General features: G+C 40.7%; 1 protein-coding gene across 2 annotated transcripts in view; it reads left to right on the forward strand.

Annotated features, from left to right (window-relative positions):
* The first annotated feature begins 245 nt into the window (after window positions 1-245).
* l3mbtl1 (L3MBTL histone methyl-lysine binding protein 1) overlaps window positions 246-21,634 on the forward strand; it is a 37,166-nt gene continuing 15,777 nt past the window's right edge. For both annotated transcript variants that reach the window (XM_084429114.1, XM_084429115.1), the window contains exons 1-18: window positions 246-293; window positions 1,631-1,788; window positions 2,106-2,272; window positions 4,102-4,228; window positions 7,612-7,768; window positions 7,901-8,024; window positions 8,120-8,168; window positions 8,682-8,764; window positions 9,000-9,104; window positions 9,198-9,333; window positions 10,113-10,204; window positions 10,297-10,448; window positions 11,258-11,334; window positions 12,933-13,018; window positions 16,657-16,767; window positions 18,793-18,931; window positions 19,031-19,130; window positions 21,050-21,244. In XM_084429114.1, the coding sequence (XP_084285240.1) occupies window positions 247-293; window positions 1,631-1,788; window positions 2,106-2,272; window positions 4,102-4,228; window positions 7,612-7,768; window positions 7,901-8,024; window positions 8,120-8,168; window positions 8,682-8,764; window positions 9,000-9,104; window positions 9,198-9,333; window positions 10,113-10,204; window positions 10,297-10,448; window positions 11,258-11,334; window positions 12,933-13,018; window positions 16,657-16,767; window positions 18,793-18,931; window positions 19,031-19,130; window positions 21,050-21,244 (2,105 nt within the window). In that variant the 5' untranslated portion in view covers window position 246. The remainder of the gene's footprint in view (window positions 294-1,630; window positions 1,789-2,105; window positions 2,273-4,101; window positions 4,229-7,611; window positions 7,769-7,900; window positions 8,025-8,119; window positions 8,169-8,681; window positions 8,765-8,999; window positions 9,105-9,197; window positions 9,334-10,112; window positions 10,205-10,296; window positions 10,449-11,257; window positions 11,335-12,932; window positions 13,019-16,656; window positions 16,768-18,792; window positions 18,932-19,030; window positions 19,131-21,049; window positions 21,245-21,634) is intronic.

Consider the following 21,634-nt stretch of genomic DNA (forward strand, 5'->3'; position numbering starts at 1 on the left):
ACTATAACGAATAAACGAGAAATGTTGAAGCTGTAGAATATATTTTGGTTTGACTGTATAAGGCAAACGGGTTTTGTTTTGTTTTTAACTAATCCTTTACAAAAAGATAAAATGTTTTAAAGATGTTTTTAGATTAGTGTTGAGTAGAATCAGCACTAGAGATGTGACACACACACACACGCACTATCGCGTGTGAAATGGTGTAGAATGCAACACTTTCAAACATCAGAGGATTGTGCGCTTATGATGCGCGCATGCGCAGATCATATTCCTCCCGAGCAAGACCAGCACTGGTGAGAATAAATTCATTATCTTATCGCCTTCACATTACGCACAATTCAAGTCATGCTATTAAGACACGATCGAAATATAAAAATGTTGCTTGGCATACATATATGGACACTTATAATGACGCGCGTTTTATCGCATTTTCCTTAATAAAATGATTAAATAACCCCTTATAATTAGCAATTAAGCTGAGGTTGCCATGGAATTAAAACACTATTTCAAGGCGTCTGTCTTTTCCTCCTAAACGCTCGGGGATCGGATGCTCCTCATAAAGCAGTGTTTCAGTCGAGATCGGGATGGAGTAATGAATGGTTCAATGGTTCTCCTACTTTAGTTCACTGACCACAGCGCCATTTTACACTGCTGGAGTCAAGACTATTTTGGGAGCTGAGAGGATGCGCTGGAAATTATGCTTTTTGAATGGGAATTTATTATTCCATCACATCCCTACCACTATCTCTTTATGGTTTGAGCATCATCACCATCAATTTATGCATTATGCCTATAATCATCCCCTTCATCATCATCACCATCGGTTTATGTGTTGAGCATTAACACCATCACTTATGCTTCATCATCATCATCACCACCATTATGAATTATGCATGATCAACACTGTCAGATTATGGATTATGCATCTCTATCATAATAACCATCAGTTAATTGTTTTGTGCATCAATTTGGCTGAGCATCATTGTACTTCATCTTTGTTATCATGTTTCACTTTTGTGAAGAAATGACAGAAATATCATTTTAAATGACTCATCGTATTCCTATTAAAACTTCTGATAAACTGCAGCATTTTAACCATAACTATTAATATCATTTGTAATTTTTTTATTTTTTAAACTAAGTAATTAATAACAGTAATTTAAATACGTTTCCCTTGGAAAAAGGAAAGTAATGGATTACTCTTAATTTTTCTGTAATTTAATGAGTTACTTCTGATGCAATTGCATTAAATACTGCAAAGACATATAATAATTCTATATAAAATAATAGTGGATTTAACATCAAAGTTTAACATCTAATGTTAAAATGTATGTTTTTAATCTAACCTTCTCCCTTTAATTACTTTGGTCAGTTCAAGAATAATTTATGCAATTTTATATTATTTATTTGAAAGAATTAAAAGAGCTGTTTCATATACTTCAGATGAATATGGGATTTTGATGTAATTAGTGAGTAATGCAATTTTAGAGAGAGTAATTAGTACAGTAATCTAATTACACCGTTGAAGATAATTGATTGGGTTTTTTTTTTAGAGTAACTTACCGAACACTGCATACCCTACATACTGTTGCTAAATAACTAAATGATGTCCTTATTTCTCTCTGGTTAGTGGTACTGAGGAGAGTCTTGCTATGAGTGCCAAAGCAGAGCTGGACGTCCCGCCACACGACGCTGACGCTCCTCCTGAAAGCAGCGTCCCTCACGCTCACACCGACAGTTCCTCGCATCGCCTCAAACCCCACGATACTACCGCTATCATTTTCCCAGGTACTTAGATCATTAACATAATTGATTAATGACATTAAAGCTATCTAAAACTTTAAAAAAATACTGTTTTGAATATGTTTTCTCTTTTAAAACACGACTAAAAAAGTAAACAAATTTGGCTGTCCAAGGGTAGAGGGTTTGAGCTTGAGAATTGATCCGCTGTTTATATTTTCTTGCAGTTTGATTGACAGAATTAAATCTTACTAAACTGTTGTTTAGAACTCCAAATAAAAGAGTTAAACATTGTAGATGAAACTGGCATGAACATAAAATCTATTTTCAGGCCTACTTTTAGAGCAATTTTCTTTTCCTCATAGCTTCTGCTCATTCGTTGCCAAAAGTGGAGCTGCCTCAAAATGCAATCAGGGCGATTAAAGGCAGTGAACTGGAGGCCGCATCACTTCCTGCTCCGGTTGGAGGGACTATTGTCCATGTTCTGGGCTGGAAGGAGGGAGTCGCGATCCTCCCTGGGAGCAATCTGAAGGTGAGTGTTTTAAGACTCCGGAAAGCTGTCTTCAGTCAGTTTGAGGGTCATGTCCTCAAGGGTTTGAAGTGACGTGCTGATCAGCATCTTGGAGGATCTTCTGGTTTACCACAGTGTGTGAAGGCATCTCATAACTGGTCTTGCAGGGCCTTTCTAGTAGCCTTTGTGTAATGCCAGTACACAAAATGTCATTAAGCTTGGAGAGAAATCCATCCATGTTGATCTTGACGGCAACAAGCTTTTGAGTTATTCATGTTCAAAAACCAGCCCTGAAGTGCAAAGCAGCCACATCTGAGCTTAATAGTAAAGGTGATGTATGCTGGTCTGTATGTTTCTTGTGCTAAACACAACCCTTTGTTGTCAGAACGAAGAGCTAGTCGGATCAGATTACAACATTTTCTCCACATGTGACAAAATCAATGATATTTATTTGAAATGAAGATATTTATTGCTGAAGATAATTGTGAAACAGCATCAAACTCAGAGTGAACACTTACAGAGTACAGAGCTTTTTAATTTCTAATCAAATTTAATAGATGTCTAAATACATGAATTAATTTAGCAGATGATGTTATGCAAAGGAACTTACAAAAGAGGACTGCTGCAACGTAAGCATTTCAGACTAAGAATGCATTAAAATGGAAGGTTTTTTCTAACAGATCTCAAATGATAAGTCAAATGCCCATGAAATGACCTCCTAAATGATTAAAATCTGATACTAAAACAATAAATCAAATGTGAAAAATTATAGCTAAGTATAGATTTCATTTACTCACGGTTTAGGTGTCGACAACTAGAAGATAGTACTGGTTACATCCATGGCATTCCCATTGTTGTTGATTTTAAGCAACTTGAATTCTTGTTAGCAGGTCCTCCACCCAAACACACACTCGACACTTCACCACAATGGACCTCCCCCCAAAAAACATTGACATAACAGAGACTCTTTTAAATACCACAACAATAGTAAGTCTCCCTGTTTGCTCATCTTGCTAAACATGCAGAAAATAACAGTTTATTTCAACATTTACTCTCCCTCTCCAGCCCTGTACAAAGCATGATGGGAAGTGGAAATCCGGTTTACTTAATTGGAACATGTTCTTTCAACATGAAAACACCAAGTTAAGCCAAAGAGTAACCATTTTAAGTCAGTTTAACATAAAGCAATCATGTTTGAACAAGAAACCTGATACAATGGTGTTAAATCAAAAGGGATTATTTAAATAAAGTGAAAAGCACCAACATTTGTTTATGATAACAAGGCACATGAATTTTGTTGACTTGACTGAAATGGATGGCATTATAAAAAGAGTGAGCTGAAGATGATGTTCTTCCTACCAGGCATGCAGAGGTGTGTTGTTACCATAACAGTGAATCCATGTGCTTGGATAATAGGGCCCTGTGATTTTGAGTATATTGAGAAATGGGAGGGGGCTAAACACTGGACCCTGAGGCACCCCATAGGTTAGCCAAACTGATTTAGACACTGTTCGCCTCCAAGATACCCTGAAGAATCTGTCTGTCCTAGTATCAAGCCAGTGGAGTACCGTTCCCATGATGACCAGTGTGGAGAGGGTAGATCTTGTGATTTAAATTGTCAAAAGCTGCAGACAGATCCAGAAGAATGATAAAGAATAATCTGGAGGTCACGTTCTCACCAGTTGAAGAATTTCAGTGATGGCTAGTCTTTTGTTTTTATCACTAGAGTGGAAAAAATATTATTTTTACTTTATATTCACATAATCATTTAGTGTGTCGAATGCTTCCTGAAGGCACTGTATATTACTTTTTATTACTGAATAACAGTAACACTATTCTACTTTTTGCAGCTATGTGTTAGTGATACTGGTTCGCTGGAAGTGATCAGTGAAGGGAAAATAGGCTCTGCTAACCTGACCACCGGAGGAGTTCAGACAAAATCAGCTGATATGGAGCTCAAACAGGGTGAAAAATCAGGTAATTATTCATTAGATGCCTCTGGATTATTACATCTTTAGCTCATGGCTTTATGATGTTTTGAAGTCTGGCTGTCAATTGTAGATTTTTATAAATGGAAGTATAGTCAGTCAGGCCCCATAACTAACACTATCAAGGAGCCAAAAATGAATACAAATTGAGTTTGACAAATATATAAAATTTAGTTACTTAACAGTTGGCTAGTCTCTTTATTAGGACCCACAACCAAACACACAAGTTTCCATCCAAGGATTTTTTGTTTGTTTTTTCAGCACATCAAAATGGTCCTGTGTACACTTTGTTAGTTTGTTTTTCAATTTGACATGAAATAAGCGGAAACTATACAACTGCACCTTTATTTATTTTTTTCACAAGATCTGGGATTGATTTGAGTTTTTATCGTTTTTAGGTTCAGGGGTAGTAAATGGAAAAACAGTTTGATTATTCGTTTTCACATGTGGGCTGGAACAAAATGTCCATTTCCACTGACTGGTCAACCAAATATCAACCCGTGCCGTCATCGTGCAACAGAATAAAATATCCTAGACATGAAGAAACAGAAGAAACTGAGACAGACTAAATCCAGAAGAACTGCGGGAACGTCTCCGAGATGCTTGAAGAAACCTTCCTGCAGAGCTACAGTGCTGTGAAAAGTACTGGCACTTGTGTTAAAATGCTGTAAAGTGAGAATGCTTTCAAAAATCAAATCACAAATTGAATTTATTTATGATTTAACTTCTATTAACTAATTCAAATCAATATATGGTGTAACGACCCTTTGCGTTTAAAACGGCTTTTGTCCAGGTACACTTGCGCATAGTTTTTCAGGAAGCTTTGCAGGAAGGTTTCTTCAAGCGTCTCGGAGACGTTCCCGCAGTTCTTCTGGATTTAGTCTGTCTCAGTTTCTTCTGTTTCTTCATGTAATCACAGACAGACTCGATGATGGTGAGATCAGATCATACCGGCTGTCGTCAGACTCCTTGTGCATACACAAATCTCACTGGATTATTACAATTAGGCCTAATGGCAAAAAGAATGTTTGGAAATGTAAACTGATATTTCCTACTGACACACTACAGCAAAAGATATAGGTAACTGACTTAAAGCCTAAGACTTTTAGTACTGTATATACAGTATAATCTCTCACTTATCAAACAACTGGACCAAGGAATGCCTTGACACAAACATACTTGGCAGCGCCTAGACAGGGGGGGCTTTCTTCTTGAAACGGTTGAAACGGTTAAACCGTGTGCGCATCCAGCACTCAGGCACAGCACTGACGAACTCGCTTGGCACTTTCGCCACTCTATTGAAGCGATAAACAACACAAGTCGCTTAACTCGTTTGAATTCGAGACAAGTGCAACATGAGGTAAACTGTAATTTTAAAAGCGTTTCAGTACACACCGCGCCACCACTATAAAAATGACCATGCAGTTACTAAAGCTGTAGAAAATTACATTGTGGTATTTATTGTTACTATTATTAGCCTTACATTAAATATTGAGTAATATAAGGGCAAACAAGTTTCTTTTATAAAGGTTGTTTTATAGTGTATAAGATGTTTTTCATTACGAATATCATAGTTTGCTATTAGTAATATAGAAATCATAAAACCATGGTAATGAGGAGCTTGGTTTGCTCTCTGTCATGATCTTACAGTTAAACTCTAAGCAAGTTCTTGATCCTATGCAAGAACTGTGGAAACTATGGTAACTTTTCAGGATGAAGCTTTTTTTTCTTCTCTGCATATGTTCCGTTCTAATAAACTTTAACTGCAAAAAAATCAATACAATAATTGCGGGCCTTGCAATATTATTAATCAACAATTAATATTGTTAAACACATTTGTAGTATATTCAAAAATAGCTTTTTTTTTTTTCCTGTCCTTTATTTATTCATTAATTTGTTTATTTATTCCAATTTAAAGGGCTTACCCCAGCAAACCATAAATGGGAAAATGTGTGGCGGGCTGAAGTTTAGCCTCAGTCCAGCCCTGATGATTCTCCTCTTCTAGAGCCAGAAAGAAGACCCTCTAATGATAAAACTGTTTAAAGTAAACTCCTTAAGGCAGTTGTATGCCTGGGAACCTGTTTGCGTTGACTTCACATCTGGTGTAAATGCATTTATGCTTTTAATATGTTGTAGCCTGGAATTTTTTTCATATTTTTTCATATCCAATACATTGTATCTCTGTGTGTTATATGTAGACGTATATGTAGATATAACTGTTGTAGAAAACATTGTGACACCAAGATAGGCTACTAAAAAGGGTCCCTTAGGTTTGCTACAATGTAGTTGTGTAGCTCCGATAGGAAGGGCCCAATCTTCCTATTGTTATAGACAAATCTGCAGGATCGGGCAGTTCTAGCAATGTGGTTTGTGAAGTTTAGGTGATCATCAATCACAGCTCCAAGGTTCCTGGCTGTCTTGGAAGGAGTTATGGTTGATGAACCCAACTGAATGGAGAAGTTGTGGTGTAGTGTTGGGTTGGCCGAAACCACAAGCAGCTCTGTCTTGGCACGGTTGAGTTGAGTTGATGGTGATGGTCCTTCATCCAGCAAGAAATGTCTGTCAGGCAGGCTGAGATGTGAGCAGGGATCAGCATCATCTGGATGGAATGAGAGGTAGAGTTGTGTGTCGTCAGCATAGCAGTGAAAGGTAAATCCATGTTTCTGAATGACAGAGCCTCGTGATGACATAAAGATAGAGAAGAGAAGTGGGCCCAGCACTGAGCTCTGATGCACCCCAGTAGCTAGATGTTGCGACTTATGCCCTTCGTCTTGAAGATTGACAGGAGGATCTGGTGGTTAACTCTAAAAAGCAGTAGACAGATTCAGCAAGATGAGAACTGAGGATTTAGAAGCTGCTCTTGCCAATCTCAGAGCTTCAGTGGCCGAGAGCAGAGCAGTCTCAGTTGAGTGACCGTGTTTGAAGCCAGTCTGGTTGTTGTCCAGGAGGTTGTTCTGTGTGAGAAAGGCAGAGACTTGGCTGAACAGGACTTGCTTTTGCATTGAATGGAAAAAGAGATACCAGTCTGTAGTTTTCTAAAAGTGCTGGGTCTAGAGTATGTACACAAAATTACACTTCGCACACCTTTTTATCGGTAAAAAACAGGTTGGAGTCAGCTAATTTCGCAAACTTTTTTAAAACATTGTTGATAACAGAACAGTGCAAAAAGTGGATGTAAGCTTGATTACAGTTAAACTCGTGCTGGAAGAACAGCAGTTCAATGACAAGTTCAGAATCATTTTGTGACCATTGACACTGTTTAATTGGCAGGTGTGAAAAAGATAATTCAGGAGCCTGTAATCAGTATAAATCTAACGTGTCAAATCTTGTCTTTCCAATGGCACCATCTCAAACAGTAATGTTTTATTCCAGGCGTCTCAGCAGGTGGGAATAGCAGGCCAGCTGTCTTTGTGGAGGCTGACAGACTTCAGAGAGGACATATGGAAGTTCAAGACAATCCAGTTCATAGCAAGTGCAGTGAGATATCGGCCAAACAGACTTACCTACATGGAGAACCAATCTCTAAAAAGTAAATGAACTTCTAGACTTACACATCTATTCTCCTCATGCAATATACAAATACAGTGTGTGTTATTTGTGTGAGATTTCTTGTATTCTGAAAAGTCTTGTACTTGTTGCAAATTCTGTATGGATGCTTTAGTCTTGCAGGAATTGAAGAAGCACAGGTGGCCTATCATGAGCATGACATGTTGAAGCCTATGAAGAAGAGAAAGAGGAGAGAATACAACAGCCCATCAGAGGAGGAGTCTGATGCTGAACCAATGGTGCAGTTCTTTCAATTAATTTAATTGCTGTGTTTGATGTGTATTTTTGGATATGGAGTTTTCTAATGCAAGGAAATGCACTTTTGTCATTAAAGGAGGAAAAAATTGAGGCTTTAAAAATTGATGGCAGACACAACAAAGCAGGTACTTAATCACACTCCTAGAAAACACAGTATTACTTCATGAAATCATCACAAATTAAATCGAAAGTTAGATTTCACACACTTGCACTGTGCATCCACACAAATGTCAATCACTGCTTCAATGATGTTGCCCAAACTGCAGAAATGCAGGTTTTGTGTTCCTAACCAATGCAATCTCATTAGTATTTGCAGGTATTCGATTGTAAAGTGATAGACGCTGATATGAACGATACCAATGCATGGACAGCTTCCAAAATGTAAGCTTGCCTTTACATATGCTTACAACATTAGAGATGTACAAATGTTTAAAATGTGGTGTAATTATTATGCTTGTGAAATGTTTGTATAAACCAGGGATTTGCATGCATATTGATATTGTTTGTATCAGTGTCTATCCCAAAAGAAAAATACTTTAAAAATACTTTACATACACATAAGAACTCATAATGAGATGACATCAGAACAGTGTGCTTTGCTAATGTGAATGTGTAACACCTGTCTGTGGGTATGACAGAGGCTAAACTGGAGTTGTGGTCCTGGCCGCAGTACCTAGAGCAACAGAAAGCTGTGGCCGCTCCAGCCAGACTCTTCCAGGAGGTTTGACTTCTTTATTTCACCTCAGGAAGGGAAGAATGCCTCTTTGCTAGTGATTTTAATCTAAAACTCCTTCCTTCAATTACATTTTTATGATGTAGCTGTGATGTGTTATCATAGCACAGAATATTCATTTGATTTATTTCAATACAGAGTAGAGATTACAAACAGTTCATAGTTCAGTTATGGATTTTTCTTCTTTTTTCAATATTAATATTTATCCATGTAACCGCTCTAGACCCAAAGGGTTCCCATGATTAAGAACAACTTTCGACAGGGTATGAAGTTAGAAGGCATTGACCCCCAGCATCCCTCTATGTATTTCGTCCTGACGGTGGCTGAGGTACATCGTGACGGCTCTTCACATTTGACTTTCTGACTGTTATAACTATAATCAATGTGGAGAAAGTCACTCTCTTGAAATGCTTGTCTCTAGGTGTGTGGCTTCAGATTACGCCTTCATTTTGATGGCTATTCCGACTGCCATGACTTCTGGGTCAACGCCAACTGCCCTGATATTCACCCAGCTGGATGGTGTGAGAGCACAGGACACAAGTTATACACACCAAAAGGTGAATTATAAATTTGAAATCTGTTCGGGTGAGAAAAATAGGTCAAATAGGTGATACACACACACAAGTGACCAAATTCTGTATTTAATTGTATTAAAGGGATAGTTCACCCAAAAATGAAAATTACCCCATGGTTTACTCACCCTCAAGCCATCCTAGGTGTATATGACTATCTTCTTTCAGAAGTTCAAAATCTCATCCTCCATTCACTGCCATTATAAAGCTTGGAAGAGCCAGGGTATGTTTTAATATATCTCCGATTGTGTTCATCCGAAATATGAAAGTCATATACACCTAGGAAGGCTTGAGGGTGAGTAAAGCAAGGGGTAATTTTCATTTTTGGGTGAACTAACCCTTTAATATCACAAGTAACTTTTCTACAGTATCACCTACAGTTGGCTAATAAACTATATTATTTGCCTTAAAAGGTTTCTGTGTATTAATAATGATATTTATTGAATATTGCTGTCAGGTTACATTGATTTTACCATGTCAAGAAAAACCCTTAAAAATCCTTTAATTGTGGGAAAATCACTGTGACACTTGAAGTAAAAAAAAAAAGAAGATCTATGTTAAAAAGAAGATCTATTAAAAAATTAAATTATCGATTAAATTATCGATAAAAAAAAAAAAGAAGATCTATGATGTATCTCAATTGCTATCTATTTCCAATTAGAATTCTAATCTACTAACATACAATTATATTGTAAATTCTCATATGTTATAGTTTGTGTAAAGGTTCTTTAACTTTACTACCATTCAACACTCTTCCCTTTCAGGATGTAAAGAAGAAGAGTTTTCTTGGTCCAACTACCTAAAAATCACCAGATCACAAGCCGCACCGAAAGAGTTGTTTTCTAGCTCAATCAAAGTAAGTCATAAAACCATTGATTGAATCTTTATTGCAATTCCCCACAAAACAAACAATGGTCTGAACAAAGGCCTTGTTTTCTCATTGTGCAGTCTGAGACAGACTGTGGGTTTGAGGTGGGGATGAAGTTGGAGGCTGTCGACCGCATGAATCCCTCTCTCATCTGTGTTGCAACAGTAACAGACAAAGTGGGCAACCGTTTTCTGGTTCATTTTGATAACTGGGATGACACGTATGACTACTGGTGAGTTACAACGACTCCTCAAGTCTTTGGGCCCTATTTTACCAATCTAAGCTCATGGTCTAAATCGCACGGCACAAGTGCACTTATGGCGTGTCCGAATCCACTTTTGCTAGTTTAACGACGGGGAAAATGGTCGGCGCACCCGGCGCATGGTCTAAAAGGGTTGTCTCTATTCTCTCAATTAGTAATGGGTGTGTTTTGGGCGTAACGTGCAATAAACCAATCTGAGTCTCATCTCCCATTCCCATTAAAAGCCAGTTGTGCTCGAGCCATGGCGGATTCGCTATTTACATGGAGGAATTTGCAAGCGGAAAGACTGAACGCTTCTCTAGCGAGGAAACGGATCTGCTCGTGCGCGAGGTTAAAGCACAAGCAGACCATCTACGGGACAAAGTGTGTTGTGGACCCGCCTATAGGCACACATAACTAACGCGCTCTTTAAATAACCCCAAAAAATAATACTGTGCTATTGACTTTGAGCTATTGACCAACAAAAACCTGGTCTAGTCTATTTCAGTTTCCTTAAAATAGCAACGCATCAACAATGGGCCCGAACACATTCGTTTTCAGACCAGCAGCCCATGGGGGAACAGATGGGCACAAATGTATTTGCTATTTAAACAACGTGGTGCAGGACGTGAAAATGATAACTGCGTCAGGCTGAAACAAAAAAAAAACACTTGCGTCACGCCTGGTGCCGCATTGTGCCGGGTGTATGATAGGGCCCAAGATATGATAGTCCTGTGTAAAATGAAGAGGTTTGTTGTTCGAAATTAAGTTGTAATATTTTGAGTTTTCTCATGTCGTAGGTGTGATGCCCGCAGCCCGTACATTCATCCCACTGGCTGGTGTCACGAGAGAAGCCTTCCCCTGACACCCCCGCAGGGTAACTCACATAGACATCACGCCCATCACACCCATCATACCCATCATATCCATCATACCCATCATATCCATCATACCCATCATATCCATCATACCCATCATACCCATCATACCCATCATATCCATCATACCCATCATATCCATCATATCCATCATACCCATCATACCCATCATATCCATCATACCCATCATACCCATCATATCCATCATACCCATCATATCCATCATATCCATCATACCCATCATACCCATCACAACATTATATCCATCACACCCATCATACCCATCATATCCATCATACCCATCACACCCATCATACCCATCATATCCATCATACCCATCACACCCATCATATCCACCATACCCATCACACCCATCATATCCATCATACCCATCATATCCACCATATCCATTATATCCATCATACCCATCATATCCATCATATCCACCATATCCATCACACCCATCATATCCATCACACCCATCATATCCATCATACCCATCATATCTATCACACCCATCATATCCATCATATCCATCACACCCATCATATCCATCACACCCATCATATCCATCATACCCATCATATCCATTACACCCATCATATACATCACACCCATCATATTCATACTGAGTCTGGATACCCCTACAGGCAAAGGAGAAACACTTTGTGACTCCACTTAAGTAGATTTCTGGAAAATTGTAAATGTTTCTGCGGAGATACATTGTGAGATATAAATGAATAACTTTACTTTGTTACAAAAAGGCAGAAAATTATGTAAGCTACATAAATGTCTCAGTGTTGGGGTTAGGGATGTACAATTTGTTTCACAATAGTAATGTTTTTACTGTTTGTTTGATCAAATAAATGCAGCCTTGATAAGCATAAGAGACTTCTTTCATAAACATAACAAATCTTACCGACCCCAATCTTTCAACCTGTAATACTCAAGTCTTTGTATATAACACTGAGCCAGCAGCCATATCTCCCTGTAGCCCAAGACTGGTTGCCCACTGAAGCTAAGCAGGGCTGAGCCTGGTTAGTATCTGGATGGGAGACCTCCTGAGAAAACCAGGTTGCTGCTGGAAGAGGTGTTAGTGAGGCCAGCAGGGGGTGCTCACCCTGTGGTCTGTGTGGGTCCTAACGCCCCAGTGTAGTTACGGGGACACTATACAGTCAAAGAGCACCGTCCTTCGGATGAGACGTTAAACCGAGGTCCTGACTCTCTGTGGTCATTAAAAATCCCATGGCATTTCTCGTAAAGAGTAGGGGTGTAACCCCGGTGTCATGGCCACACACCATTGGCCCTTACCAATCATGGCCTCCTAATAATCCCCTTACATTGAATTGGCTCTATCACTCTCTCTCCTCTCTCCACCTATAGCTGGTGTGTGGTGAGCGCACTGGCGCCGTTGTACTGTGGCTGCCGTCGCATCATCCAAGTGGATGCTACACACTGGTGGTGGTTGAGGAGAGATCCCCTGACATGATTGTAAAGCGCTTTGGGTGTACAGTAGTACATATGAAAGCGCTATATAAATGCCCGATTCTATTCTATTCTATTCTAACACTGGCTCAATGTGTTCTTCTCCCGGCAGATTATCCTGACCCTGACAGGTTCTCGTGGGAGAGATATTTGGAGGAGACAGGCTCAACGGCGGTCGCTGCTGAAGCATTCAGAGTGGTGTGTTAAATCTCTCAATCCTTTAAAAGAGTATCAAATGATCTTTGGTTTTCATCTATGTCAGTCAATAAATGAAAGGGGTCATGACATGAGAAATCAGGTTTGCCTTGCACTTTTGACATGTAAGAGGTCTTTAAAACAGTTTAAAACGTCTTCCTCATTATAAACAAAGGATTTATTTAGTCAAGCTCCATAAACAGCTCGTTTTGACGTTGCTTGATCTGTGACGTCATACGGGCAAATGCATTTGCATATGGCTGCCTCCAGAGCAAGACAGCGACATCATCGCACCATAAGCCCCGCCCACTGCCATTCAGTCACTTACAGGTGCAGTGAGCGATTTCTGAGAAATGATGTTGATAGTTGATAGAATCGAGCCAAACACACACACCCCTCCCTGTCATTGCTCCTCCCCAAAAAAAACACGAACACGCAATGCAAGAGTGGATGTCTTTTTATCATAGCTGAAGCGAAGCAAAATAATGCTTCAATGACACTCAAAACTGTCCTGTTACAATAGCTAACATAACAATAACAGCTTATCTTGGTTCTGTGAAACAAAGCAAAACCAATGTTTCTCACATATGGAGCAGAAACAACTAGGGTTCCCAGCTTCAGTGTGGCACTCAAGATCCCAAGGCCAAGGTCAGGATTTACATTAAACAATACATTACATTTCTGGTTTGTTTTATCTTATACCTCCAGAACATGTGGAATATACGACATGTGTTGCTTGAGATCATTCTGTGATACTTTTTTTAAAGCTTGATGCTGGTCACTATCCACTGCCAATACAGTACATGGACAAGCGCAAGTGGGACATTTTTTTTTTTTATTCTCCTTTTGTGAATGTGATGATTCACATGTGAGGAAGAAAGAAGACGGGGTCAGCTGACTGAGGGTGCTTTCACATCTGTAGTTCGGTTCATTTGGTCCGGACCAATGGACGGAAAATGAAACTCTGTAGCATTTTTCAGGTGTTTTGGTTCCTTTTCACACCACACTGATCGCTCTGGTCCGAATCAGTTTATGAGTTGATAAAACAAACCAAAATGCAGTCACGTGACAGCATCCACATCACTCGTTGGCCAGATGTGTCTTGAACGCATTTCCATTACTGCACTTCGATTGGTCAAGTCAAGTCAAGTCATCTTCATTTATATAGCGCCTTTAACAATGTAGATTGCTTCAAAGCAGCTTTACAGAGATAAACGTATAATTTAAGGTAACAGAGATTGTTTTGGCTTTATAGCGGTTCTTTAATAAAGTTATTTTCCAGCTAAAGTTATTTTTGATTGATTCGCTTCCGTCGCAACGATCATTTGTTATTAAATTAGGGGCCGCTAAGACGACACCATTCTCTCTACACAGACTTTAAACACGAACCTGTGAGAAACGCTGATAGCGTTCACATGCGCATTAAGAATTGGTTCTATAGTTATGTGCGTTTGAATATATGTGCGCAGGTTTGGAATTCCCTACAAACCAAGCCTAAACAAAGTACTGGTCTTTCCTTATAAATTTTGATACAGAATTTTATTTTATTTTGTCACTTCGGGGAAGGTACGCGAAACGAATTTTGCCGACAACGCTTTATCTGTATAGTGGTAAAGGGATCCTCCATAGGGAGAGACTAGTTGGCACTTCAGCACTGCGTTGTCATCGGGTCCAGGCGAAGGTCCTTCATCAGATCTGGATACGGCCTGGATCCGGCAGGCTGTGGGAAAACCTCGGGATAAGCAAAGACACTAAAATTAGCATAGATGCCATTCTTCTTATGATGTAACGAGTACATCAGGATTTATGGGAAGTGTTCTCGGTTCCGGCTGATCTAATCTATGCAGCCTAACATTGAATTATAGAAGTCTATAATGTATTATGTGAATGCTAGGTCAAAGAGATGTGTCTTTAATCTAGCTTTGAACTGACAGAGTGTCCCCAAGCACACACCGCACCTTAACCATGCAGCTCTTATCCAATGCCTCCGGTTATATCAGGCTTTGATGGATAGAGGTTTGGTTGCATCCTGAATCCACAAAGCCGGATAGGTACCCCCCTTAATACTCATGGGTATTTGGTACAACCTAGCTTGATCGGGGGCAGCCTGTGGGGTGTCCGGAACCCGGATCAGTGTCCCGACCTCCATCATCAGACACCGATCTGCAAAGTGTCCTGGGTCCCTGCAACGCCAACAGGCCGGCCCAGACTTCCCCGCCGCTCTAGTGGCAGGAAGCGGGTCAAGGAATTGGCATGGGGAGAGCGGAGGAACCGGAACTGAGGTTGGACTCGACTGGCCCAATCCAGCCCCTCTCGGCAGCGCTCTCGGCCCAGCCAACAGTTCGTGTGCTGGCCCACTCCTCCATTTGGGCCGACCAGGAGATGGGAACTGCCCTCGGGTTCTTAGTGCAGGAACCGGCCTAAATGGAGAGGGAGAGAGAAGGGAAGGGGGAGAGAGAGAGAGACAGAAGGTAGAGTTTTGCCGACCCCGGGGCACGCCACCATCTGGTCCTCCGCCAGTTGGATGGCCTGGTCCAGCGATGTTGGGCGGTGGCACTGGACCCATTGCGCGGTCTTCTTTGGCAGCCGTGCAATAAACTACTCCAGCACTACTTTGTTGATAATTTTCTCAACGTTGCTTCCCTCGGCCATCAGTCATCTGCGGCAGGCAACCCGGAGCTGTTGAGCCATCACAAAGGGTCGGCCATTTTTCCCGAAGCACTGGCGGTGTTGCTCCGGGGTAAGGCCGACCCGTTGAAGGATGGCTCATCTCAGGTCGTCGTACACCATGAGGTTCTGAACTGGCAGCTGCTGTGCAGCTATCTGCGCCTCTCCGGACAGTAATGGAATGAGGCGCACCGGCCAGTTCAATCAAGCCCACCCACATGCCTCGGCGGACCTTTTAAAGAGGTCAAGGAAGGCCTCCGGGTCGTCCTGCGGACCCATTTTGTTGAGGGGCACGTGAGTGGGCGGGGCCGGGACAGATGGTGTTTCCACGGCCCGAACCTCCCAGTCCATCCAGCTCCGGAACAGCTCACAGGACCTGGTCGTCCCTCATGTCCAGCATGTCCAGCAGCGCCTGATGATGTTCTTGATGTAGTCCCGCGAGCGGCTGAATGACCTCTGCAAAGGGCGAACCTGACGGGGATTGCATGATAGCGGCGGCGGATCTTCTTCCTCACGGGTTTCGGCACCAGTGTGATGATTTCAGTGTGAGGAAGGAAGAGGACGGGGTCAGCTGACTGAAACTTGTGCGTTTTATTAAAGTAATTCAAAGAAATCACAAACAACAGGTTGCGCTCTGCGCAAATAAAAATAAATAAACTCTTTCACTGCAGCACTTGGGTTTCCAGTCACACAAATTTGATTTTGATTTTCAGAATTTGTTTCACTCACTCTCTCTCTCCTCACTGAACCACGCCCCCCTCGACACAGTGAACCTCGAGGAAAAACTCTATGTCATGACCCCTTTAATTGTTAGGTTAGTCAGACTTGATGAAATATAAAAATTTGTCTGATTGAAACTATCGTATTCTGTTACAAAGTACACTAATAACTGTATTTAAACCATTTCCTTCAGCAAAATAAAGCCAGACTTAGGACTGCATTGGAAAGATGACTCCTCTTGTATGTTTGCGTAGCGTCCTTCCCACAGCTTCCAGTTGCAGATGAAGCTGGAGGCGGTGGATAAGAGGTGTCCGGGCCTGATCCGTGTGGCTACGGTGGAGGAAGTGGACACTTACAGAATAAAGGTGTGTGAGAAACTGCTTGTGTAGATAAACGCCAGCTTACAACTATGCTGCTTTAATCAAATAACTAAAGTTAATCGAGGACATTATCTTTTTTTCATTTAATGTCTCATAAAAAACCCAGTAGAAACACACTGTCCCGTTGAGAAGTTTGGTTGTCAGTAAGATGTTTTAGCGATTGTAAAAGAAGTATTTTTGCTCATCAATGCGGCATTTATTTGATCAGAAATACGGTAAAAAACTGTGAAATATTATTACAATAAAATAACAATCTTCTAAGTGATTATATAGGATAATGAAATGTATTCCTGTGATCAAAGCTGTATTTTCAGCATCATTACTCCAGTCTTCAGTGTCACATAATCCTTTAGAAATCCTTCTAATATGATGATTTGATGCTCAAGAAACATTTATGATTATTATCAATGTTGAAAACAGTCGTGCTGCTTCATATTTTTGTGGAAACCATATTTTTTCCCATGATTCTTTGATAAATAGAAAGTTCCAAAGAACAGCATTTATTTGAAAAAGAAATATTTTTTAACATTATAAATGTCTTTACTGTCATGAATGCATCCTTGCTGAATAAAAAGAAGACATTTATTTCCAAAAGAAATCTTACTGGCCCTTGACTTTTAAATGGCAATTTATGTAAACCAAACGACTATTTAAAGTATGAAAAATATAAGTTAAAAGAGTAAATAACTTTTGCTGAAGCATTGTCTATCCACACACCAACAAATTGTAACATTTGCGCTAACAGAGTATGTGATGCCACATGACATTCATTTATAGTGGTGCTCAAGCTAACAACTCACTCACTGAATCACACCGCAGAATATCTTTATTATTACCTTGTTTTACATCAGAAATATTACACATTCTCTACACAAGATTTTTTAAGAGGCAAAATTGAGTACAATAGTAGGACATGTTTCCAGAGAATATATCCACCTTTTTCCTACGCTCCTCCATGAGGCTTTGCGCAAATTATGTGTGTAACTTCCATTAAACAGTAAACAATCAGTGCAAGGTTGATTGTCTGCACGTCTGTAAATTAGGAAATGAACTTGCGCTCCCGGGGGCGGTTCAGCGAAAAGAGGAGGCGTGTTCCGGCGCAAACATTCCCTGGTGCTATTTTGCAGTTTCAGAAAACAATTCCGCCACAGACCAGGAAAAACCTAGTCTAAAGTCAGTGGCGTGTTTTCAGTGGCGCGTTCAGATGCTATTTTAAGGGCGCATGCTTGGCCATAATAAATGTAGCGTGTGCACAATGTACACTTTGCTTTTCTCATCTGCACACAGACGCAGCAGTTCTCATTTTTAGAAAACCATACATAATTACAAGGAAAAATATTAACACACGAGGGAAATCATTGTTGTGTCCATGAAGATGTGAAAAAATAGGCATAAATCTAGCTTACACATTTACCCAAGTTATTATACGCCTGTTTAACCGAAGCTAATTTGGGTGGGTTTCTCCATCCCCAATGTCACTTCTCTGTGTTTTACGGCCCTGGCGAGAATGTTGGTCTCCTCGGCTGTGAACCGCTCCTGGCGTGCGCCTGGCAAATCCGCCGTTATAATAGCAAACCGCCATGTAACAAGCACGCCTGCTCTTAAAGGGAATGTGAGATGATGCTCTGATTGGTTTATTTCACGTTACGCCCAAACCACACCTATGAATAATGAAGCTACTTCAGACCAACCCATTTTAGATTTGCGTCGGGTGCAAGAGTCATTTATCCCGCCGGTATAATAGCAACAGCGCCCGAGACCCGCCCACAAAGTTACTTGCGTTTCGCGCTTGATACTTGCGTTTCAGATCGTTAAAGTAGGGCCCTATTAGTTTGAAATTAACATAATTAGAAAAAACACATCCAGCAAAGACATCCAAAGAAAAGCAGGCTCACAGAATCACCCTTTACGAGACAAAAATGTTATCAGAGCATTTCAGTGGTGCATGGATGAATGTGGTCGAGTGACGTGTCCTTGTGAAGGTGTGTTAGCCTCATCTGTTGTCCTCAGATTCATTTTGATGGTTGGAGCCACTTGTATGACGAGTGGATGGACTCAGACCATCCGGACGTCCACCCTGCAGGCTGGTGTGAAAGCACAGGACACCCCCTCAAACCTCCACCCTGCCAACCCATCACCCAGAAACCTGGTGAGATTCCTCCAGATCAATCTCTTTCCTCAATCATCTGACTCGTATGTGCTCATGTACCAAATACTCTGTCAATTCAGAGTAATATGTGTCTTTTAGGTCCCAGGGAGACCCTGACAGCCCGACAGCCCAACTTCTCCTTGTCTTATAAAAGTCTGCCTCAGCCACGCAACCCCTCCAAATACAGCTTCCACCACAGGTCATTCCTTCATGTGCCCTTACAGTGCAAAAGACCCAAATTGTCAATTTGTGTTTTGTCTTCTGAAGGATTAGTTCACTTCAGAATGAAACATTTCCTGATAATTTCCTCTCCCCCACGTCATCCAAGATGTTCATGTCTTGGTTTTTGAGGAAACCATTCCAGGATTTTTCTCCATATAGTGACTTCAATGGGGTCCAACGGGTTGAAGGTCCAAATGTGAGTTTCAGTGCAGCTTCAAAGTCTCGACACGATCCCAGATGAGGAATAAGAGTCTTATCTAGACAAACTATCGGTCATTTTCTAACAAAAATAAACATCTATATACTTTTTAACCACAATTGCTCGTTTTGCACGTCCATGACTTCACGCATTACGTGATCATGTTGAATGGTCAGGCGTGTTGCGGTTAAAAAATATACGGTGAGGCGAATCTCATTTTCTCCTCCAACTTCAAAATCGTCCAACATCTTTGTTTTACCTTTTATTTATTAAAAAATTTTTGTAAATGGTGTTTGATTTAGTCTTTGCATGTTGGCTTTGTAAACACTAGGTCGGTACTACCTTTCAACATGATTATGTAATGTGTGGCGCATCACAGAGCTAGTGCAAGACGAGCATTTGTGGTCAAAAAGTATATATATTTTTTATTTTTATTTTTAGAAAATGGCCGATCGTTTCACTAGATAAGACTCTTAGGGCCCTATCTTGCACCCAGCGCAATTGACTTTGTACACTGACGCATGTATCATTCCTATTTTGCACCCGCGCAAAGCGCGCTTTTCCCTCCACAGAAGCACGTCGTTAAACTAGGGAAAGAACTTGCGCTCCCTGGGCGGTTCAGCGCAAAAAAGGAGGCGTGTTTCGGCGCAAACGTTCCTTCATGCTATTTTGCAGGTTTAGAAAACAATTGCGCCACTAACCAGGAAAAAACAGTTTAAAGTCAGTGGCGCGTTGCGCATGTTATTCATATGCTATTTTAAGGGCGCATGCTTGGCCATAATCAATGTAGCATGTGCACAACGCGCATACACTCTCTCATCTACACAGAAGCAGCAGTTTTCATTTTTGCAAATCATACATTATTATGATAGATAGATAGATAGATAGATAGATAGATAGATAGATAGATAGATAGATAGATAGATAGATAGATAGATAGATAGATAGATAGACAATTTATTATAAAAGCATACATCTAGCTTACACATTTACCCAAATTATCATACGCCTTTTTAACCGAAGTTAATTTGGGTGGGTTTCTCCATCCCCAACGTCCCTGACGAGAGTGTTGCTCTCCTTGGCTGTGAACCGCTCCTGGCGCGCGCCTGGCAAATCCGCCGTTATAATAGGAATCCGCTTTAGAACAAGCGCGCCTGCTCTTAAAGGGAATGTGAGCTGACGCTCTGATTGGTTTATTTCACGTTACGCCCAAACCACACCTATGAATAAAGAAGCTACTTCAGACCAACCCATTTTAGATTTGCGCCTGGCGCAAGAGTCATTTATCCCGCCGGGAAAATAGCAACAGCGCCAAGACCCGCCCACAAAGTTACTTGCGCTTTGCGCTTTGACACTTGCGTTTCAGATCGTTAAAATAGGGCCCTTATTCCTCGTCTGGGATTGTGTCGAGACTTTGAAGCTGCACTGAAACTCACATTTGGACCTTCATCCCGTTGGACCCCATTGAAGTCACTATATGGAGAAAAATCCTGGAATGTTTTCCTCAAAAACCTTAATTTCTTTTCGACTGAAGAAAGAAAGACATGAACATCTTGGATGACGTGGGGGTGAGTAAATTATCAGGAAATTTTAATTCTGGTGTGAATTAATCCTTTAAATTGTCTTGCAGTTGAGGGACAGTTTATTAAAAACAAATGACTGCAGATTTGAGAACAGACCCGTTGTTTGTCAAACAGAAAGTGCCCTACTCCGGGATGTGATGGGTCAGGTCATGTGACCGGGCGTTTTACAGCGCATCACTGTTTATCTGGCTGTCCGTTGGCTGAGAGGAACCAGGGCCGACTCAAGGCGGATCTCTCTGATACAGAAGGATCCAGGCGTAACCTGCTGGTCTTCGGCCAAAGAGCAAAAAAATCACGATATCACGGCAGGCAAGACAATATTCACATTTGTTGTGTTAATCAAGTATATCACTGCAAAAAAAAAGGCTTTTCTTACTTAGTATTGTAACAAAGTTAAAGCTCAGCTCACCGGCGAACGTTCATCGGAACTTTAATATCAAAATAAACAAACAACAAAACGAAAGTAAAGCAGCAGCCCCTCAAGGACGACTGCCGCACATAAACATAATAAAAACATAACATAAATTGTCCAGACCGGGGGCCTTACCATGATGGTAGTTGAACAAACTCAGGGTTGCAGGATTAGTTTCGAATTGACAAAACCAAACCAATCCAACCAGCCTTTGTTGATACCATGATGCTGATCATCAACTTTCTCTGTCAACTCAGGCTTTGATCCTGAGTTTAGGAGTTTAGGTG

This window comes from Rutilus rutilus (genome assembly GCF_951802725.1).
Source record: "Rutilus rutilus genome assembly, chromosome: 13".
NCBI lineage: Eukaryota > Metazoa > Chordata > Actinopteri > Cypriniformes > Leuciscidae > Rutilus > Rutilus rutilus.